Source organism: Amphiura filiformis, chromosome 18, assembly GCF_039555335.1.
Source record: "Amphiura filiformis chromosome 18, Afil_fr2py, whole genome shotgun sequence".
In the NCBI taxonomy this organism is placed as follows: Eukaryota; Metazoa; Echinodermata; class Ophiuroidea; order Amphilepidida; family Amphiuridae; genus Amphiura; species Amphiura filiformis.
Window position 1 is genome coordinate 23,621,464 of NC_092645.1, and position 20,716 is coordinate 23,642,179.

Below are 20,716 nucleotides of genomic sequence, written 5' to 3' on the forward strand. Positions count from 1 at the left end.
AGGGACTTATCCTTTGCTTTCAAGTAATAATAAAAATTCCGGCATAACTACACAATACCCACCACACCATGGGCACAGCCCCGAGCTGCTTCGAAGGGAATAGCCCCCTCAATTTGATATTTTCTTGTATTTTGACAAATAATCCCCCTATAGTCACATCATAATTTCTTTTACATTTTGGTTCTTGGACAAATGTCTTCAACGAAGCGCCATCTATCTAGTAGTTGGACAAATAATCCCCCTACAGTCACGTCTTAATGTCCTGGATTCTGGTAATTGGACAAATAACCGAACACACTTGTACACAGAGAGGGCGATTTAGCCATAAGGTATTATTCGGCGTAGACGCAGTTGAAAACTCATTATTTGAGTACGTCCAAGGTTCCGCACCATGGGCCATTAACCAAGTGCGTCCATGTCCAAATAGGATATGCACGCAATTCTTGGTTTTATGTTGGCGCAGTCGGCGCAGACGTAGTTCTGAATTCGATAGAGGGCTTATAGGTCTTGGTTTTATGGTGGCGCAGTCGGCGTAGACGTAGTTCTGAATTCGATATGGGGCTTTGAAAACAGCATGCTTCTTAACAGGACATATAGACACACTTGCGTGTAGGTTTTGACCTCGCCGCAGTCGGCGTGGACATAGTTGAGAATTCGCAGTGTTCCGTAATTAATGGACACACTTGCGTGTAGGTATAGACCTCATAGTTGAGAACTCGCAGTGTTCCTTACTTAAACACAATGCCCGACTAAACATAATATATGAGGGAATGCCTCGTTCTAACAAGAAAGCCCGACTGCGCGTTGGGACGAGAGACCTTATTTTTTGTAATATATTTAGAATCAATCGTATCAAATTTTTAGTTTACTTGTAAAAACCATAAAAAGAGTCTCAATCAGTCTCATTAATTTTTATCTATTTTGCTGTTTGTTGGTATAAGAACATGTGTAATTAGTGCAATGCATCACAACAAGACCAAAGTCATATAATTTGGATTCTATTATTTTTTAGAATTCAGTTTATTCCAAAGCCATAAATTCGCGGGAGAATTGTCTCAATTTTAACGTGATAAAATGGACTTTACAATCCATACCCGATGACCCCCTTTTTTTTTTTTTTTTTAGTTGCGGCTACCCAATGAACCCCTTTCTTTGGTTGCGGCTACCCATAACCCCCTTTTTTCTATAATAGCATCATCAAAATGCAACTAAAAAATGCCGAAACTGTCCAATTTTGCTTCATTTTTTCCAAATTATGCCGAAAGTTTCAAAATTTTGCTACATTTTTTCACAATTTTCTACCCGATGACCCTTTCTTTCAATCTTATACTCGATGACCCCCTTTTTTATTTTGTTTGTACCCAATGACCCCCTTAGTTTTAAAAATAACGCTTTGTACCCGATAGGCCCCTACTTCGCGACTCCGGTAGGCACATACCCGTCACTTCCAAAGTTGAGTGCCCCCCTGTCCCCGAGGTCCAAGTTGGATATGGTATACAAATGTGACTCAAAGACAGAGATATACACAATTATTGTTAAATTCTTGATGGTTTATTGATAGTAATAACAAAATATACTTACAAAATTGGATGCAAATATAAGTGAGATGATTGTAGTCATACAGTTATATCAAGATTAGAATGTACACGAATTTGTTTGCCTTATTAAGAAATACAGAAAGGTGTACAATAGAGTTGATAATGGTAATCATGGCTATGTGTCATTCATGTTAACTGTGTTTTCTTTTGAAAATATGCAAGCTTCATAAGCATGTAATTGAAGATTCCGCATGTTTTGAAGGTGATAATGATACTTTGATAATTTTGGCTATGGAGCACGGGCCCAAAACGGGGAGGATGTATTGCACGTCCCACGGCTGGTACCAGAGGATGAATTAAGCACTTCCCAGCAAGTCTTGCGGTTAGCATAGCTGTGGGGGTGAACATGACACCACTGTCCGCCCACTGCATATACACGTACACGTGCATGGTTCAATTTGAATTTGGACAGATATATTTACAATAAAAACACCTTCAAAAAGTTGGTCGATTTCACATTTTATGTTATCTTATCTACAGAAGGTGTGATTTATCCTTCATGCATACATCACTTTACATCTGAAATCGACCAAGTAATAATGACACACGGACAATTCTTAAACAACATCTTTTGCACAGAGTTCAATGGGATTTGAAAAATATAGTGGCAGTTGAAACTCTAGTGATAACACTTTTACAGTGCATGATGGGCCTTCCTTAAATCATCCTCTGGGCTGGTACGTTCAATCTCAGCCCATTGTCATTCCGAAGCAATAAACATTTGACTTCAACAGGAAGGCCTGTTTCCATTGCTACATTCTTGATGTTCTTATATTAAACGAAAGTACGATTGCCGGATTCCGAATGATATTGTTGATTGTAACACATAATAAGTTCTATGTTAAAGCTTTGTTTTACATTACCTAATTACAATTGGGTGAACAATGTGTTCGTATGTTTACTGCGCTCTGTACAAAATAGAAGAACAACATAACATAAAACCCTCCACCACTAAATACTTACAAATTAATACATGAAGAAAATAATATTTAAACTGGACTACTGCCTAACATTTTGTGTCTTGAGCTGTTTAAGGTGGTTATGCAGGCATTATAAAAGTGCTCTAAACAGATTAATTGAGTAGACCAAAGTACACTGATCAATATGCCTTTTCTTTGGAATCAATCGGACATAGGCCTACGGTTTTCAAAATACATCAATTTATATTTTCTTTGTATCGTATTGTCTTTATCAATAATCAATCAAGTCAATAAGCTAAAATGACTGGAGAAGCTCATTAACATATAATTTTTGCCAATATTTTGCTAAAAATCCATGCATAAATGTTCGGGGTACTTTTATTTTGCATAAATTTGCCCTGAAACTTGGTCAAAGTGTTTCTAATATGTTTTAATGTATTATATAGTGAAGGCCAAGTTCAATAATAAACAACCTGTTTTACATCCGACTTATTCAAAACAAGGTGGAGGAAAGGGCATTTTATTTTTTAGAGCAGAATCGTGAATACCCATAATTATAGTTATTCTAGCATACACTATGTCTGCACAAAAGAGGAGAAATATTTTTATTTGTTATACTGACATATAGGACCCCCTTATTTATCTCAAAACATTCCTAAAGTGTTTCTAGTTTATTAGCAAGGCTATAGGAAGAATATTTGTTTTGTTAAAATAAATGACTTTCACAAAATACAAATTTAATTGAAGAAACCTCAACAAAGGAAACAAAGAAGACGTGAAACATGTTAATTTTGTTTATTTGGCCTAACTTAAGGGCTATATGTTTTACATCCTACAGCATTATCGTTGCTCAACAATGTAAAAACGTTTTTGTAACATTCCTAAAACATTTTTGAAAACTTGGTACAAATCATTCTAAACAGAATGTTATTTTGGAGTTGCAAAAATATTAAAAAAAATGTTTGTCCAAGTATTTACAATCACGTTTTTAAAATGTTTTCACGACCTTTATATAACGCGACATTTAAATGTTATTAAAATGTTTTACGTTTTTATAACATTCCTAAAACATTTTTGAAAACTTGGTACAAATCATTCTAAACAGAATGTTATTTTGGAGTTGAAAAAATATTTTGAAAAAAAATGTTTGTCCAAGTATTTACAATCACGTTTTTAAAATGTTTTCACGATCTTTATATAATGCGACATTGAAATGTTATTAAAATGTTTTACGTTCTTATAACATTCCAAAAACATTTTTGAAAAACTTTGTACAAATCATTCTAAACATAATGTTATTTTGGAGTTGAAAAAATATTTTGAAAACGATGTTTGCTCCAAATATTTCGTTTTTATAAATATTTACAAATGAAGGTAAAATGTTTCTAGTAAATGGTTGAAATTTTAAACAATGTTTTTGCTTCCTAAGACTATAAGACTGATGTATTTATTATCAATATCATGCCTTATACTCTATTTGACCAAACTTTCTATTCAATCATGAGATGGAAATTTGTTTTTTAAGATGTATCCGGGAGTTGTATAACACTTTCAATTTTCATTTCATCACGCTCTAAAACAAACGATTTATTATGTATTACTTTGTTTCGTGATGAAAATCGTGATGTTTTATTTCATCACTCACGAAAAATTGATTTCTTATGTATTACTTTGTTTCGTGATGAAAACCGTGATGTTTTATTTCATCATCACGCTCTAAAACAAACGATTTCTTATGCATTATATTTGTTTTGTGATGAAAATCGTGATGTTTTATTTCATCACGCTCTAAACAATAATTATAGTTACATGCATTTTAAGAAAAAAATCTTATTAAAACAGTATGTTGTTTAGAAAAAATGTAGAAAGTGATGATGATGATGATGATGATGATGATGATGATGATGATGATGATGATGATGATGATGATGATGATGATGTCTCCAAAAGTGTCCCGGTTTTTTTTCTTGCCCTAAATCGTGCGTATATCTATAAAATAAGGCACTTCAATAATCAATAATCAGTCCCGCGACGGTCTCCGCTAACTAGCTACTATAACTTGGGTTATGGGCGCTGATTTTCATGTTCACTGTCACTTACTCATCAGCGAGGTACGACCCTTTGTCAATCACCTTCAGTACCCCATTTCGGCATACTATATAAGAAACTCATCATGATGATCGAACAGAGAGTACTTTAAATGTAGCTTGTACCGTTTTCGTGTGGCATTCTTCAGAAGTGAGCGGTCCGTTTACCAAAATCTTCGGTCAAATCTCCATTCAATTAACACGGGAGTTGGCTAGCTATGCCTTGCCCTCACTCACTATTTTACCAAATTTCTGAACATCTAACCTAGCTGTAATTTTAGGTCATGTACTTTTAATATTGGCCGGTTAACCCTAACCCTAACCCTACCACAATAAATTATACTGCCGGCCATTTTGAAAAAGTCCACTGAACCAATGTAGAAAAATGTATGCAAAAAACCCGGGGGGGGGGGGCACTTCCATAACAGATATGCATCATGTGCCTCGGGATCATAGACCCCCTTTTTCAAACCGGCTTGTACCCAATGACCCCTTTTTTGTGTTATGGTCCTACCTATTACCCAATGACCCCCTTTAAAAAAATTCATGTACTCAATGACCACCCTTTTTCTATTTCCTGCTACCCAATGCCCCCCCTTTTTAATTCCCAAATTTAGGTGGTATTTGTGTTCTCCTCCAGAAATAATGAGATTTCTCAAATTTCCAAGTTGGCCAAGTTGTTTTTTCGCACTTATTTATGTGTACTTAATGATATTCTTTTGGCAATCCTGTACCCAATGACTCCCATTTTACAAATTGCTACCTTAATGACCATCCTTTTTCAAAGTTTAATACCGAATGACCTCATTTTTTATTCAGGTTGTGTACTGAATGACCCCATATTTTTGTCATTGTACATTTGACCTGAATGCCCCCTACTTTTAACATGGCCGAGGCACATCCCTGCCATTTCAGATAGGGAGTGCCTCCCCCGGGGCAAAATCAGCAGCTAAAATGGCTATGGAATCCACTCGTCTAATAAATGTTCTGCAAAAAATGCTATCATTTGCCCAGGTACGGTATTGGTATTGTGCAAAATTTTACTAAACAGCAGAGTAAAATCTTTCCCCTTACTCAACACCGGGTAATTTTACTCAATTCATGTGATGTTTGGTTTATAATGTGATTTTTGGTTTACATTGTGATATTTTGGTTTAAAATGTGATTTTTGATCAAAAAATTAGTTTTTGGTCTAAAATGTGCTTTTTGATCAATAATTTGATTTTTTTTGTTGGTCAAAAATCAAAAATGTGACTTTTGGTCAAAATTAATGTGATTTTTGGGTTGGAAGGTGTTTTTGGTCAAAAATGTGATTTTTTTTTATGTATGACTTGTTTTCCTCTTCTAAAACATCTTGTTTTAAAATTGGGAAACAAATGACAATGACGTAGATATTCATTTGTTTTATACACATTACCCACCTAAAAAAATGCGGACAGTCCTATATTGCATAATAGGCCTATGTATTTCGATTGAACATCTGCATTTTGTACCATTCAAAGAACAGTAGTTTTAGCTAGTAGTAGCTATACAGTTAATATTGATGAGAATTTCAATAATATGATATTGGAATTAAATTCATAGTCCCTCTTTAAAATAAAATGTTATCAATTTCAGACAATTGAGGCCCGATTTAAGGAAAGTTAAAAATGAGAAAGAATCCTCACTTTGCAGTTTTTATGTTTCTTATTATTTTGTGATGATAAAAGTAAGGATATTTTAACACTTTAGAAATTTCTCATTTGTTATGTTTCTTATTACTTTGTGAGGAAAAGTAAGGAATTTTTGTATTACTTTGGAAATTTTTCACTTGTTATCATCATGTTTTGTGATGACAACAGTGAGAATTATTTTCATCATTTCGCCAACTTCTCATTTGTTATGTTTAACGTTTCTTATTATTTTGTGAGGAAAAAGTGAGGATTTTTTATCACTTTGGAATGTTTTCATTTGTTATATTTCTTATTATTTTGTGATGAAAAAGTTGTTCATTACGACGCCAATTTTTCATTCATTTTTTAAAATTATTTTGTGATGAGATACGTGAGGATTTCTATCACATTCGAAATATAATTAGATATGGCACGATTTGGGGGAGAAATTTTGGCACCTATTTTTTGGACATCATAATAATTCATCACTTTTTTCATCACTTTGAAAACAATATTACAAAATGCAATCAAACAATATCAAGGCATGGAATAATAATATTAAATTTCTCAATCCATGGGCTTAAAGCAACATTGTACATTATACAGAAAATTAAAAAAAAATCCGAAGTAATTTCAAAAAATTTTTTCCATACAAAATAATGTGAAACGTAACAAATGAAAAATTTGCGAAGCCTCACTTTTGTCATCACAAAATGATAGAAAACATTAAAAATCAAAAATATAAAATTAGTAAAAAATCCTCACTTTTTTTCACCAGAAAAAATATAAGAAACATAATAAATAAACAATTTGCAAAGTTATGACAAAATTCTCACTTTTTTCCTCAAAAAATATTAATAAGAAACATACCAAATGAAAATATTACAAAGTGATAAAAATTTCGGGTTGGTACAATTTGTTGGTACATATTTTCTAATGATTTAAGCAAAATATTATTTTTTAATTCTCAAAAACCCAACTTAACTAAATAACAAAAACTGATGCTAAACTTAAAATGTGTATCCATTATTTAAATTCAATCAATCCCGGAAATTAAGCATGTTATTAAAACCCTAAGCCACGATGGGTAGATTTGTTTTTGATTACCCAGATCAGCTATACATGCGTAACATATTATTAAAAGGGCTACTCCATGGAAGTGAGGTTTATGACCAAGAAATGTAAATATTGACTTTCCCTCTGTGTGTGTCATCACATGAACAATTACGTAATCGTATTGACTTTTGTTGAACCATGGTTGAACTTGTAAAGGTCAGTAAACTCATCATCACTCCTGCCAGAGACCATTTTCTCGGGGTGCCCTGTGCAAGGCAACATGATTCAGCTTTGGCCCTTCAGATCTGTAACCTAACTTTTCCAAACTGTCCCAAAAAATCTCTTTTACCGTGAAAATTTGCTATCAATGCTAAAATGCGAAGGGGGATACCGGAGCCAGGGGCCAAAATTTCCACATCGAATCGTTCAACTAAAAAACATTAATTACCAGGACAAATGCGCGCGAAAAAATTGCAATGAACAAAATAATCATGTGCCATAAAATTGTGCCAAAGCCCACCCCTATAGCCAAAGTCATCCTTAAAGAACTAATATCACTTTCAAAACATACTGAATCTTCAATTATTAGGGGGGGCTGAAAAATATGTAGGGGGGTTATAAAATTTTGGAGTTCTGAATATAGGGGATTCAAAAGTTTTGGGTGTATGAACAGGGGGTTAAAAAGTTTTTGTGCACTTAGAGGGGGGGCTGTAAAAACTTTAGCAACATTAGTCCTGAAGCAAAAAATAAAGAATAGCCTGCAATATTTTCGTAAATGTTCCAGTATTAAAAACCAAAACAAAAGTTCATTCCAGATAAGGGTATTTATTTGATACAGTTAACATAATTTAACTACGTCCACGCCTAAACGCAAAACCTGCTATCTGAAATTACTGGAGTGTGAGGTCAGCATAGTATTTTATTAACAGAAAGTATAGAGGCCCTGCATGAAATTATCGATTGGCTCCAAACAAAGGATTTGAGCCGGTGTCCTTCACCGTAGTTATGGCGGAGTGCAGTCCATTCAATCAAATGTTGTCATCAACCTATTTGATTGCAATCATGCTTTTGTTGAATGCATTTGAGTAGTCCGCCATATTTACGGGATGATATGTCACATGCAAGGCCTCTATTCTCCAAATTCATTTCCTAATGTATGTGAGAATGATACAATAATGACATGATGAACATAGTCATTGATGCATCAGTTTTAAAATAGACTAGGCGGTTACCATATTTGGCGGTTCTCGGCTGGGCGCGATTACCAGGCTGATGGTGACATGTCCATATGACAGTTTTTACAAATTTGACCTCAGATGACCCCTGGCGACCCCAAAATGACCTTACAAAAATTTGGCTCTAAATGTTGACTGTACCCACCAAGTTTCATGCCCAAACGACAGTTTTTAGTAATTTGACCTCAGATGACCCCTGGGTGACCTTGGATGACCCCAAAATGATCTAAACTTATAACTCTAAATGTTGACTGTAGGCCTACCCACCAAGTTTCATGCCCATATATGAGTTTTTACTAATTTGACCTCAGATGACCCGTGGTGACCGTGGCTGACCCCAAAATAACCTTCAAAAATGTTGTTTTAAATGTTGACTGTACCTACCAAGTTTCATGCCCATACGACACTTTTTAGTAATTTGACCTCAGATGACCCCTGGGAGCGGACCCCGGTGTCAGATGACTTTAAAACGAACATAAACATCTTCTTGACAGGACAGAACTACACCCACCCACCGAGTTTGAGCCCCGTACGACCTAGTTTCATGCCCATATGACAGTTTTTAGTCATTTTACCTCAAATGCCCCCTGGGAGGGGGCCCCGTGGTCGGATGACTTAACGAACATGAACATCTTCTTGCCAGGACAGAACTACACCCACCCACCGAGTTTGAGTCCCGTAGGACCTAGTTTCATGCCCATATGGCAGTTTTTAGTCATTTTACCTCAAATGACCCCTTGGAGGGGGCCCCGGGGTCGGATGACTTAACGAACATAAACTTCTTCTTGCCAGGACAGAACTACACCCACCCACCGAGTTTGAGCCCCGTACGACCTACGACGGCCTCACATTAGCAGTCACAGACAAAACCTAAATCTACAGAATATATCCATTACTCGTCTCGAAAGAGCTCAAAATAAATAACTTAGAAAATTGTCTTGATGTCCTTTAACATGTTTCCACAGTTAACCATCGTTAGCCATGGATATCTATGCTGTAGAACTGACCGGTGACTAAGTCCGATTTATTGGGACGTTTATCGACCATCAACGAGTAATGTTGAAAATTATGATGTATTATTGTTTTAAGGATGAAACAACTGGCCAAGTTCTTTTGCATGGAAATTAGAACGAATTACTATACAAGCTGTATCAAAAAGTTTGGTACCCAGCAGTTTTGATAGTTATTGAAAAGCCTGGTTCTTCCAATTGCAATATCGGGTCCCCCTTAAAATGATAAAATGATCAGACCATAAATCTTTTGTGACTGTTTATGGCCGCATTAATCAACAAATTATGCGGATCCTAGATGTGTCGAGGATGTTACGTTTATGAACAAAACGTTACGTTTGTATTTTCAACATATTGTTAATCATTGCTACGTGTATGTTAACAAATGAAAGTTTGTAATTTTTTTTAAATTCTTCAATGCTAAGTATTCTTTTGAATATCATCAAATTGTAAATCTCTAGTCGGACCCTAGACGGTTATTGACGGCAATGTAAATCTCCCTCGTGGCGTGCCAAGAGACTGGTCAACACCATTGTATGCTTGCTATATAAGGACATACCCGGATGTAAGTAAAAACCGTTCATGTATTGGATGACTAGTCAAACCCCCTGGGCACTATCTCATTTTATCTTTTCGGTTTCGGTTTCCGGTTTCGGTTTCGGATCTCATTGTTATTTTGAAGTGTTAGCATGGTACGTGTGAACAATCCTTTTATTCTAGTCTTTTGTTGACTACAGAAAAGTTGAACGAAGATAACTATATTCTGTTTCGGTTTTGGGAGTTATGTTAAAGGAGTATTTCGTGATCCTAGCATCCTCTTTTTATGACATTTTTCAGTACATATCCACGAAAAAAGCATATTCCCAAAATTTCAGTTGATTCCGATTTTGCGTTTGCGAGTTATGCATGATTATGTGTATTACACTGCTCCATAGACAATACGTTGTAATTTCGTTCTGGTGCACCAGAACGAAATTCAAATTTCGCGATATCTTTGCTAAACGAATTAATCTGCAAGAAATATTTTGTACATAAACATATGTAGCCAGAGTATTCCAGTGATATAAAAATCTCAACTTTTTTTGAGAAAAGTGGGGGGATGAGGCTGTGGATCACGAAGTGCCCCTTTAATTTCTGACATGAAAAACCTGAGATGAGAGGGTTGATGCTAATCTAGACAAAAGAAGTGTCTTATTTTATGGTCGTAAATTCGCGATAAATTGTACGGCTTCAATTGACTTGCGTTGGGTGTATAGGTATTTTTTGGCCAATCGGCACTGGTAGTTATCATGTGTTAAGTAAAATAATAGGTACACCTATAGACAAAATTGGGACACTTAATGTTTTTGCTTGCTAGTGTCTCTAAGCATCTCCTGAAAAAAAGGACAAAAAAGGGAGTAGGCCTAGTGAAAAAAAAACTAATTTGCATAAAACAAAAATGGCAGGGCCGGGCTCGTATTGAGCGAATATGGATAAAACCCACATTAATTCTGTGATAAAACCCAGCTAACTGTATTCTTCTTATTAGGGCCTATATTAGGAAAATAACCCGCTACTATACTAAAATGACTTTACCGACCGGGACAGATGCGTGTGAAGCGCGCGAAAATGTGCAATTAGGCCTAGACCTATAGGGGAGACCGGGGCGTGTCCGCCCTATTTTCTTCAATCTCGCCTAGAGAGGGCAATTCTCATGTTAGAAGGCTATAGATTTTACATTTTTAAGCTGTAAAAATACTATAGCTAAATACTACCACATTTGTAAGGACATTGAGCTTTAAGTAACGGCAGGAGAAGGGAAAATAAAAATCACGATGACAGAGCGGACTTGCCCCGTGCTGGGGCAAGTCCGCCCCTATGGTGGGGTAAGTTCGCCCCGATAAAACGAAAAGGTTATAATATTGCAAAACAATTATCAATTTAATGCAAATGTTTTGTAAATGGTATATTAGGCACATACTCTCTTCCAAATAATGTAAGCTAATAATTTATAAATGTAGGAGTCCAAAATGAGCAAAACCTTTATTTACAACTTCGGCATTTATGGTTTTAGGGCATAAACGGTGGTATGAGTAATACTGATACCACCTAACTTTTAAAAATATGCTTGCATGTAGTTTTACCCTTCTTAAAGGTATTATTATTAATATTTTGCATAATACGCCGATGGGCCGAATCTGCCCCGGGAGCCTGCCTGGGGAAAACACAGGGCGGATTTGCCCCAACGGTTCTTTTTTTCTTTACCTTGTGTTATGCCTACTAAACACAATATGTCGATCTTTTAATTGCATAATATGTTGGGCAAAACGTTCCCCTTCCAAATAAGAACGAAAACCGTCTCTGCAAGGTCTTGAGATTATTACAATATTACTAATTTTAAAAACTTCCTTGACTATAAATTATAGTCAAGGAAGTTTACATTTTTAAAATTAGTAGGCCTAATATTGTAGTATAATGTTTTTTGACGATAATTTATGTGGCGAGATGTGTCGGACTGTCTTTTTTTCTTGGGTACTTAGCTATGACGTGTGCCAGCTAATTTTACATCATCATTGTACTTTTCCAGCAGTCACGAGATCAGAAACATGGGGTGGGCGGACTTGCCCCGGTCTCCCCTACGCTAAAATGTGTCAAAATTTGGACAATTTTGTGGCTTAAAACCGGACCAAAGGAAGATGTACATTTATAACCATGATTATTTTAGTCAAATTTGTCCCGGTCCCTGTATTTAAGGCTACCTCCGGGGGTAAGTACCCCAGTCGGTACATACTGCAGTTACTGTCCGTTTTCCTATACACAATACACAGTGCTCTCATCATTGACGCGTGACCTCTAAAAATGATGTACGTTGGAAGAATGGGCACTTGCCTAGTTAACATCACTGTGTGAAAAATAACCAGCCAATATTTTAGCTATTCTCCAAACTTCTAGCAAATATATTTCTCTAACATGACCTAAAATTACAGCTAGGTTAGATGTTCAGAAATAGTCGCACTTTTGTAAAATATGAGTGAGGGCAAGGCATAGCTGGCCAACTCCCCGTGTTAATTGAATGGAGATTTGACCGAAAATATTGGTATCGGACCGCTCATTTCTGAAGGATGCCACAAAAAAACGGTATACAAGCTACATTTTAACTATTCTAAATAGGTTCTAGAAAATATAGTTTTGTAACATGTCCTAAATTTTTAGCTAATTTAGATGTTTGGAGAGGGTCGCACTTTTGTGTTTTAGGAAGGATATGTAAACGACAGATAACACCAAACCGTGTTAAGTCAACAATCATTATGTTGCTCATTTTGAAGAATGCTGGTTAACAAAAAGCCGGTTTTTGTCTCATTTCGTGAACAAAGCTACACATACCATTGTAACAGTTTCCTTTCGTTTCCTTTATAATCGGTTAACCAACTGAAGCTATAATACCAGCTTTATTGCGATGTCGCACATTGAAAACAGACACTTGTGCACAACCAGAGAAGATCTGATTTATTCAGTTGAGCTGCTTCAATGAGTGTTATCTTGGTTTAATAGCTTTTAATGGGGTTTAAGTCCTGCAAAGGTCGAGATGAATTCTACTGTAGACATGACTGCATCATGACGCCTACGCCTCTGAACTAAACTCTGCCAGTTTCTGAAATTAAATTAACTTTCTTGGCGGATTTTGCCAATTTTATTTATTAATTTTTTGTGTCTCTTAAATTGAATAGGTTTGCTGGGACTATTTTGTAGTCCCTGTCATCTTGCGTGCCTGGCTTCAGATATGGGTGAACCTTGCTGTATTGCTTGCTGTGCAGGACTCCCGGCAATGAGGTCCCACTTTCGTGGCAAACATAACATACAGGTAAAGTAACAAAAACAAAAGAGATAAAAGAATATCAAATTCGGTACCTTTCAATGAGTTCTATCATGAGAATCCCGGCATAGTACTTATAACTAGGGGTGACACCAAATTCCCATTTGTTTTCCCATTCGATCGGTTAAGAATATTTCTTACTGACAAGTGGCGTAGCCAGTACTTTTCAGAGGGTAGACAATGGGGAGGGCAATCTGCCCTTTGCCCCCCCCCCCCCCGCTACGCCACTGCTGAACACTCGGCCCTTTTTCATAAAGGCGCAGGATTGGTCATTGCACAAATAGCCTTCAATTGCAAGAAAGTGTGCAATTTGTATAAATAGCACAAATTGCACAAAATAGCCAGTTGCTTAAGCAATTTTCACAAATTGCATAAATAGCCACAGATAGTGCAATTGATGCAATCTATGTCGGACAAATTGCATAAATAGCCACAGTTGTTGCAATTTGTGGAATTTATGTCAGTAAATTGCACGAATAGCCTATACAGTTGCAGGAAAGTGTGCAGTTTGTACAAATAGCACAAATAGCAACGTAGGCCTATGTAAGCAATTTTTACAAATTGCATAAATAGCCACAGGTGTTGCAATTTGTGCCATTTATGTCAGTCAATTGCACAAATTGCCTACAGTTGCAAGAAAGTGTGCAATTTGTACAAATAACACAAATAGCCATGTAGGCCTACGTAAGCAATTTTTACAAATTGTAGAAATAGCCACAGGTGTTGCAATTTATAAAAGCAATGAGGACAATATCTGAGTTGCTTCCAGTAAGCGCTATTTGTGCAATTGGTGGAAAGAAAATTTAAGGAAGAATGATACGTACGAGGATGTTTATAAGCAAAAACAAATCCGTCAACCACCCTAACAGCTCCTAACTACGGTTACACTCTACTTTCCGGGCTCGCGCTGCGCCATTGCTTTCCGAAGTTTCGAGAACCGCTTTCATACTACCATTATAGTCAAAAGCTGCGTCGGCAGTGTGATGATATTATATCCAATTCATCATCCGAGTCATACTGAATCTGAGGCATCGCCGTCTTGTCATCCTCATCATCATGATCATCATGATCATCCAAGTCTTCATCATGCGAGGCATCGTCATCAAAAAAATGTCACGGTTGATTTAGCTCTTATTCCTGCTAATAGGATAATTAGACTCCCAAAATAGCGCTGTCCCATTGCTTTCTAGAACCGCCTTATTACAAACCGAGAAAATTTAAGGAAGAATGATACGTACGAGGATGTTTAGAAAGAAAAAACAAGTCCGAAAACCGCCCTAACTACGGTAACACTCAACTTTTTCGGGGCTCCCCGAATTTCAATAACGCTAATAAAATGACACCTTCATTCATTTTGTCATTATGCTTAGGCTTGGTTTGGGGAATGCTAATACACAAAAGGTTTGCCAGCGAGTTATAATTTACAGCAAAGTCCTGCCGGCAAGTTACAACAAGTCCCATAAGCGAGTTAAGATTTTTACAGCAAGTCAACTCACTTTTGAAACAGTGGACTTTTTTTGCAATGGGAGGGGGGGGTAATTCCATAAATTGCACAAATTGCTCACGGCTAGAATGGACTTGGCGATCAATGTCATAATTTCTCATATAGTCGGCACCTTAAAGCCCTTTCCACCAATTGCACAAATTGCACAAATAGCGATCATTGGAAGCAACTAGGATATGAGAAAAATAATCTAAGTTCAAAATTGCATAAATTGCACAAATTGCTGACGGCTAGAAGGGACTTGGCGATCAATGTCATAATTGCTTATATAGTCGGCACCTTAAAGCCCTTTCCACCAATTGCACAAATTGCACAAATAGCGATCATTGGAAGCAACTAGGATATGAGAAAAATAATCTAAGTTCAAAATTGCATAAATTGCACAAATTGCTGACGGCTAGAAGGGACTTGGCGATCAATGTCATAATTGCTTATATTCGGCACCTTAAAGCCCTTTCCACCAATTGCACAAATAGCGATACATTGGAAGCAACTAGGATATGAGAAAAATAATCTAAGTTCAAAATTGCATAAATTGCACAAATTGCTGACGGCTAGAAGGGACTTGGCGATCAATGTCATAATTGCTTATATAGTCGGCACCTTAAAGCCCTTTCCACCAATTGCACAAATTGCACAAATAGCGATCATTGGAAGCAACTAGGATATGAGAAAAATAATCTAAGTTCAAAATTGCATAAATTGCACAAATTGCTGACGGCTAGAAGGGACTTGGCGATCAATGTCATAATTGCTTATATTCGGCACCTTAAGGGCTGGGGTATGAACGTTTGGACAGTATTTATTTTGGGACATTAGAGCACATCAGACATATCGAATTGCATTCTGAATACGAAGAATGTCATTCTGATATCAAATAATTTTGATTTTTGAAATTCGCAATTTAATACACATTTTATGGCAAATCATTAAAATTGATATTTTTGATATTTAACAGTACTTGAAGTAAACTTTATAAATCTGATGATTTATACTTAAAGTGTATGTAGGTGGGATGAAAAGCCGACGATCAATTGAAAATTTTGACCTTTCGTATTGAAGATATGGATTTTTTTCCCAAAACACCAAAAAAAATTAGGTCTTTTTGGGAAAAAATCCATATCTTCAATATGAAAGGTCAAAATTTTCAATTGACCGTCGGCATTTCCTCCCTGCTACATACACTTTAAGAATATATCATTAGATTTATATAATTTACTTCGAGGACTGTTATATATCAAAAATTTGAAAAATATCAAATTTTTATAATTTGTCATAAAATTTGTATTATATTGTGATTTTAAAAAATGAAAATTATTTGATATCAGAAAGACATGCTTCGTATTCAGAATGCAATTCGATAGGTCTGAGGTGCTCTCATGTCCCACAAAAATACTGTCGAAACGCAATAAACGCTCATTTTGGATCCCTTAAAGCCCTTTCCACCAATTGCACAAATAGCGATCATTGGAAGCAACTAGGATATGAGAAAAATAATCTAAGTTCAAAATTGCATAAATTGCACAAATTGCTGACGGCTAGAAGGGACTTGGCGATCAATGTCATAATTGCTTATATAGTCGGCACCTTATAGCTCTTTCCACCAATTGCACAAATTGCACAAATAGCGATCATTGGAAGCAACTAGGATATGAGAAAATAATCTAAGTTGCATTTACTTCTAGCTATTTGTGCTATTTGTACAATTTATATATGTGGCGAAATGTAAAATTTCCCTATACCTTAAGTATAGGAAATTTACTAAAACAACCAATCCTGCGCCTTTCTCCCCTTTTTAGGTCACTTCATCGTAACCATGGTAACCATGTGTTTTTAGGGGTGGGCAGGGGTGGCAAGGGACATTTCAAGGGGGCAAACTTGGTCATACACTCTGGGTAACTTGAATCGGCCCGTCACTTGGTCACGGTTGAGTGATGGTACTTGTATATGGAACAATTAGAAGAGGAAGCCATAAGATCAGCTCCTCACCCCATGGTGGTTCCGTTATGTGGATGATACCCATACAAAGCTAAGAAAACAATATGAAATGAAAAACGGCAACTGTCTAACAAAATGTAATGTAACTTACATACTACCGTCTGTTTCTGTCCGGTTTCTTTCAGGGTTCTCTTATCAACGACTGTTGTACCGTGTATTGGTGTGGTCTATGTGCGTCTTGCCAACTAAACGTGAACTCGACAGCATGAAGGCTGGTCGCGCGGCTCCATAGGAAACGAACGGCGGGAGGTGCACGAGAAGTGCTCATCGGCAAAGGTCTCCAAAAAGAGATGAGGCTGATACTTAGCATGCTTAGTGCACAACTCGCGGTTCTCTGCTTTTGTGGTTCTCAGCTGATATTGGTGTTAGATGGAGAGTGGTATTGTTTGAAAAACATGTGTGGTTGTATTTGGTTGTATATTGTTTCTGTTCAGAACCTTGTGTGGTTGGAAGAGTCGATAAAATAAACGCACACTGATCACCACCTTGAACCGCATGGAGAGGGTCCAGAGGATGATTTAAGGAAGCCCCATCATGCACTGCGAAAGTGGTATCACTAGAGTTTCAACTACCAATTTACTTTCCAAATGCATTGAACTCTGTGCAAAAGATGTTGTTTTGGAATTGCCCGTGTGTCATTATTGCTTGGTCGATTTCAGAACTAAAGTGATGTGTGTTTAAAGGATAATTCACACCTTCTGTAGATACCATAAAATGTGAAAACGACCAGCATCTTCACAGCGTTTTTTTATGTAAATATAACTGTACAAATTCAAATTTAACCATGCACGTGTATGCAGCATAGCATAGCAGTAGTGTCATGCTGCACAGTAAACCCAGTGGCGTGGTGGGAAGTACTTAAAACAATCATTCTCTGGAGAGGGTCAGCGCTGCAACCCTGCATATGTTTTTCATGAAAGTGCTAGCCTACTACGAACAGGTTGATTTGGACATATTTCAATAATCAAATTATTTATCGTGTCGTGCACCCATAGAATAAATTATAAAATTATCTATTTAAAGCACTGCAACTTGACACTATGTAGTAGGCCTAGTCATGTGATTCCGGGTACATGTGCATGTAATTAAGACCATAATGTTTATGTTAAGAAATAAAATTTGGAAAACTTTCGAATCCTGTGTGAACTTGTATTTTTTTTTGTATATCTGTTGATAATAATGATTTTGTGCAAGGTTTGTCCTTCTTAAGGGAAGGGGTATGAACGTTTGGACAGTATTTATTGTGGGACATTAGAGCACATCAGACATATCGAATTGCATTCTGAATACGAAGAATGTCCTTCTGATATCAAATGATTTTGATTTTTTGAAATTCGCAATGTAATACACATTTTATGGCAAATCATTAAAAATTGATATTTTTGATATTTAACAGTACTCGAAGTAAACTTAATAAATCTGATGATCCTTAACGTGTATGTAGGTGGGATGAAAAGCCGACGATCAATTGAAAATTTTGACCTTTCGTATTTAAGATATGGATTTGTTTTCCCAAAACAAACAAAAAAAAAATTAGGTCTTTTGGGGGGGATAATCCATATCTTCAATATATGAAAGGTCAACATTTTCAATTGATCGTCGGCTTTTCCTCCCAGCTACATACACTTTAAGAATATATCATTAGATTTATAAAATTTACTTCGAGGACTGTTAGGCCTATATATCAAAAATTTGAAAAATATCAAATTTTTTTATTTGTCATAAAATTTGTATTATATCGTGATTTTCAAAAAATGAAAATTATTTGATATCAGAAAGACATGCTTCGTATTCAAAATGCAATTCGATACGTCTGAGGTGCTCTCATGTTCCAATCGAAACGCTCAAAACACTCATTCCAGTTCCCTTAATTCATTTCTCCAAAAGGACAGTTTTTACTAATGACCTCGAAATGACCTTCAAAAATCCCCACAAATTTGGCTCTAATAATGTTGACCGTCCCCATCAAATGTCATGTCCATACGACAGTTTTTAGTAATTTGACCTCGGATGACTCATGGGTGACCCCAAAATAACCTTCCCAAAATTTGGCTCTAAATGTTGATTGTGCCCATCAAGTTTCATGCCATACGACAGTTTTTCAGTAATTTGACCTCAGATGACCCAAAAATGACCTTCCAAAAATTTAGTTCTAAACGTTGACTGTACCCACCAAGTTTCATGCCCATACGACAGTTTTTAGTAATTTTACCTCAGACGACCCTTGGATGAAACCAAAATGACCTTCCAAAAAGTGTGGCTCTAAATGTTAATTGTACAAACCAAGTTTTATGCCCATACGACAGTTTTTAGTAATTTGACCTCAGATGACCCTGGATGACACCCAAAATGACCTTCTAAAAGTTTGGCTCTAAATGTTGACTGTATGTACCCACCAAGTTTTATGCCCATACGACCGTTATTGCTAATTTGACCTAAGAATCCAGATGACCCCTGGGTCACTGGGTGACCCCGGATGACCATCCAAAAATTTGGCTCTAAATGTTTCACGCTCATACGGCATTTTATAGTAATTTGACCTCAGATGACCCCTGAGTGACCCCGGATGACCCAAAATTTGGCTCTAAATGTTGACTGTAGGGGAGACTGCATGGATCGTTCGCAATACCCACCACATTGAAGGTGTCCGGTCCTACTAACCCACCCCCGGGGGGAGGGGCACTCCAACTTTGGAGGTGACGCGTACATGTGCATAGGGCTGTTAAGACCCCCTTTTTCAGCATCGCTGTCACCCAAAGACCCCATATTTTTTTACGAACACATGCTCTGTCACCCGAAGACCCCCTATTTTTCCATTTGATCTGTCACTCAAAGACCCTTACAAGTTCAATTTGAACAGCAACTTTCATTTATCACTGATTTTGTTACTTATTTTGAAAAAACAAAATAAATTTGAAACCATTTAGAACTAGAAATTCGATTTTCGAGGTTTCTGTGGCGCTATTTCGGCTCTCACCCAAAGATTCCATTTAAAAAAGGTCATGTTCTCTGACCCCATATTTATAACATTTTGCTCTCACCGAATGCCAAAAATCATGCTCTCTCCCCACTACATTTTGCTCTCACCGAATGCCCCTTAGTGCGAAAGTGCCAGCCCTACATGCACCTATATCCATTTCATTGAAGTGCCCCCCGGTACTACGGTTGTGTAAATTCAATGAACAATGACTTTGCTTAAAGTGGAAACACCACTTTTGGTTCATGTTGCTTAGGGAATTAGTCAAGGTTAATGTAGGCCTACCCGTGTAAATTCTGTTCTGTTCTGAGCGCTTAGAAATTGATGTTTTTTAATTGATCCGGGTTTTGATCCCGGATTTTGATCTACCTAGGCCTAGGCCTATATTTCCCCCGGGATAACTCCCCACCAAAGTATTTATGAACACTAACAATGAAAAAATAAAGAAATACAAAAACTTTTTAGTCACATTTGAATTGTCCTTCGTCATTTTTAGTTAGGCCTAAAATTGCAAATTTTCAAAATTTAGGCCTACAGAATGATTTTAAATCCGGGGGCGGCGGAACGATTTTGAAAATGGGGGGTGGGGGCAGTCAGGGTGATGTAAAAAATCGAAATAATGGCCGAAAAGCGGCCAGTCGCGTCTCGCTTGTGCGACGCAGGGGGCACCTTTGTTTCCAATGGACATTTTATTGTGAAATCACTTGTGTAATCACTCAAAAAGCATTTTGTGTGAATTTTACATCCGAACTGGATGCTATTAAATTTTTATGAGCCTTTTTATTTTACATGTAAAGTCTATGGGGTGACGATTAGAAATGGACGG

At 36.7% G+C, this 20,716-nt stretch overlaps 1 protein-coding gene across 1 annotated transcript in view; it reads left to right on the forward strand.

Moving 5' to 3' along the window:
- The window catches only part of LOC140140023 (placenta-specific gene 8 protein-like), a 67,216-nt gene extending 49,211 nt beyond the window's left edge, over window positions 1-18,005 (forward strand). Inside the window, exon 5 of the mRNA XM_072161835.1 lies at window positions 17,039-18,005. Coding sequence (XP_072017936.1) covers window positions 17,039-17,122 — 84 coding nt within the window. The 3' untranslated portion in view covers window positions 17,123-18,005. The remainder of the gene's footprint in view (window positions 1-17,038) is intronic.
- Window positions 18,006-20,716: the final 2,711 nt, after the last annotated feature.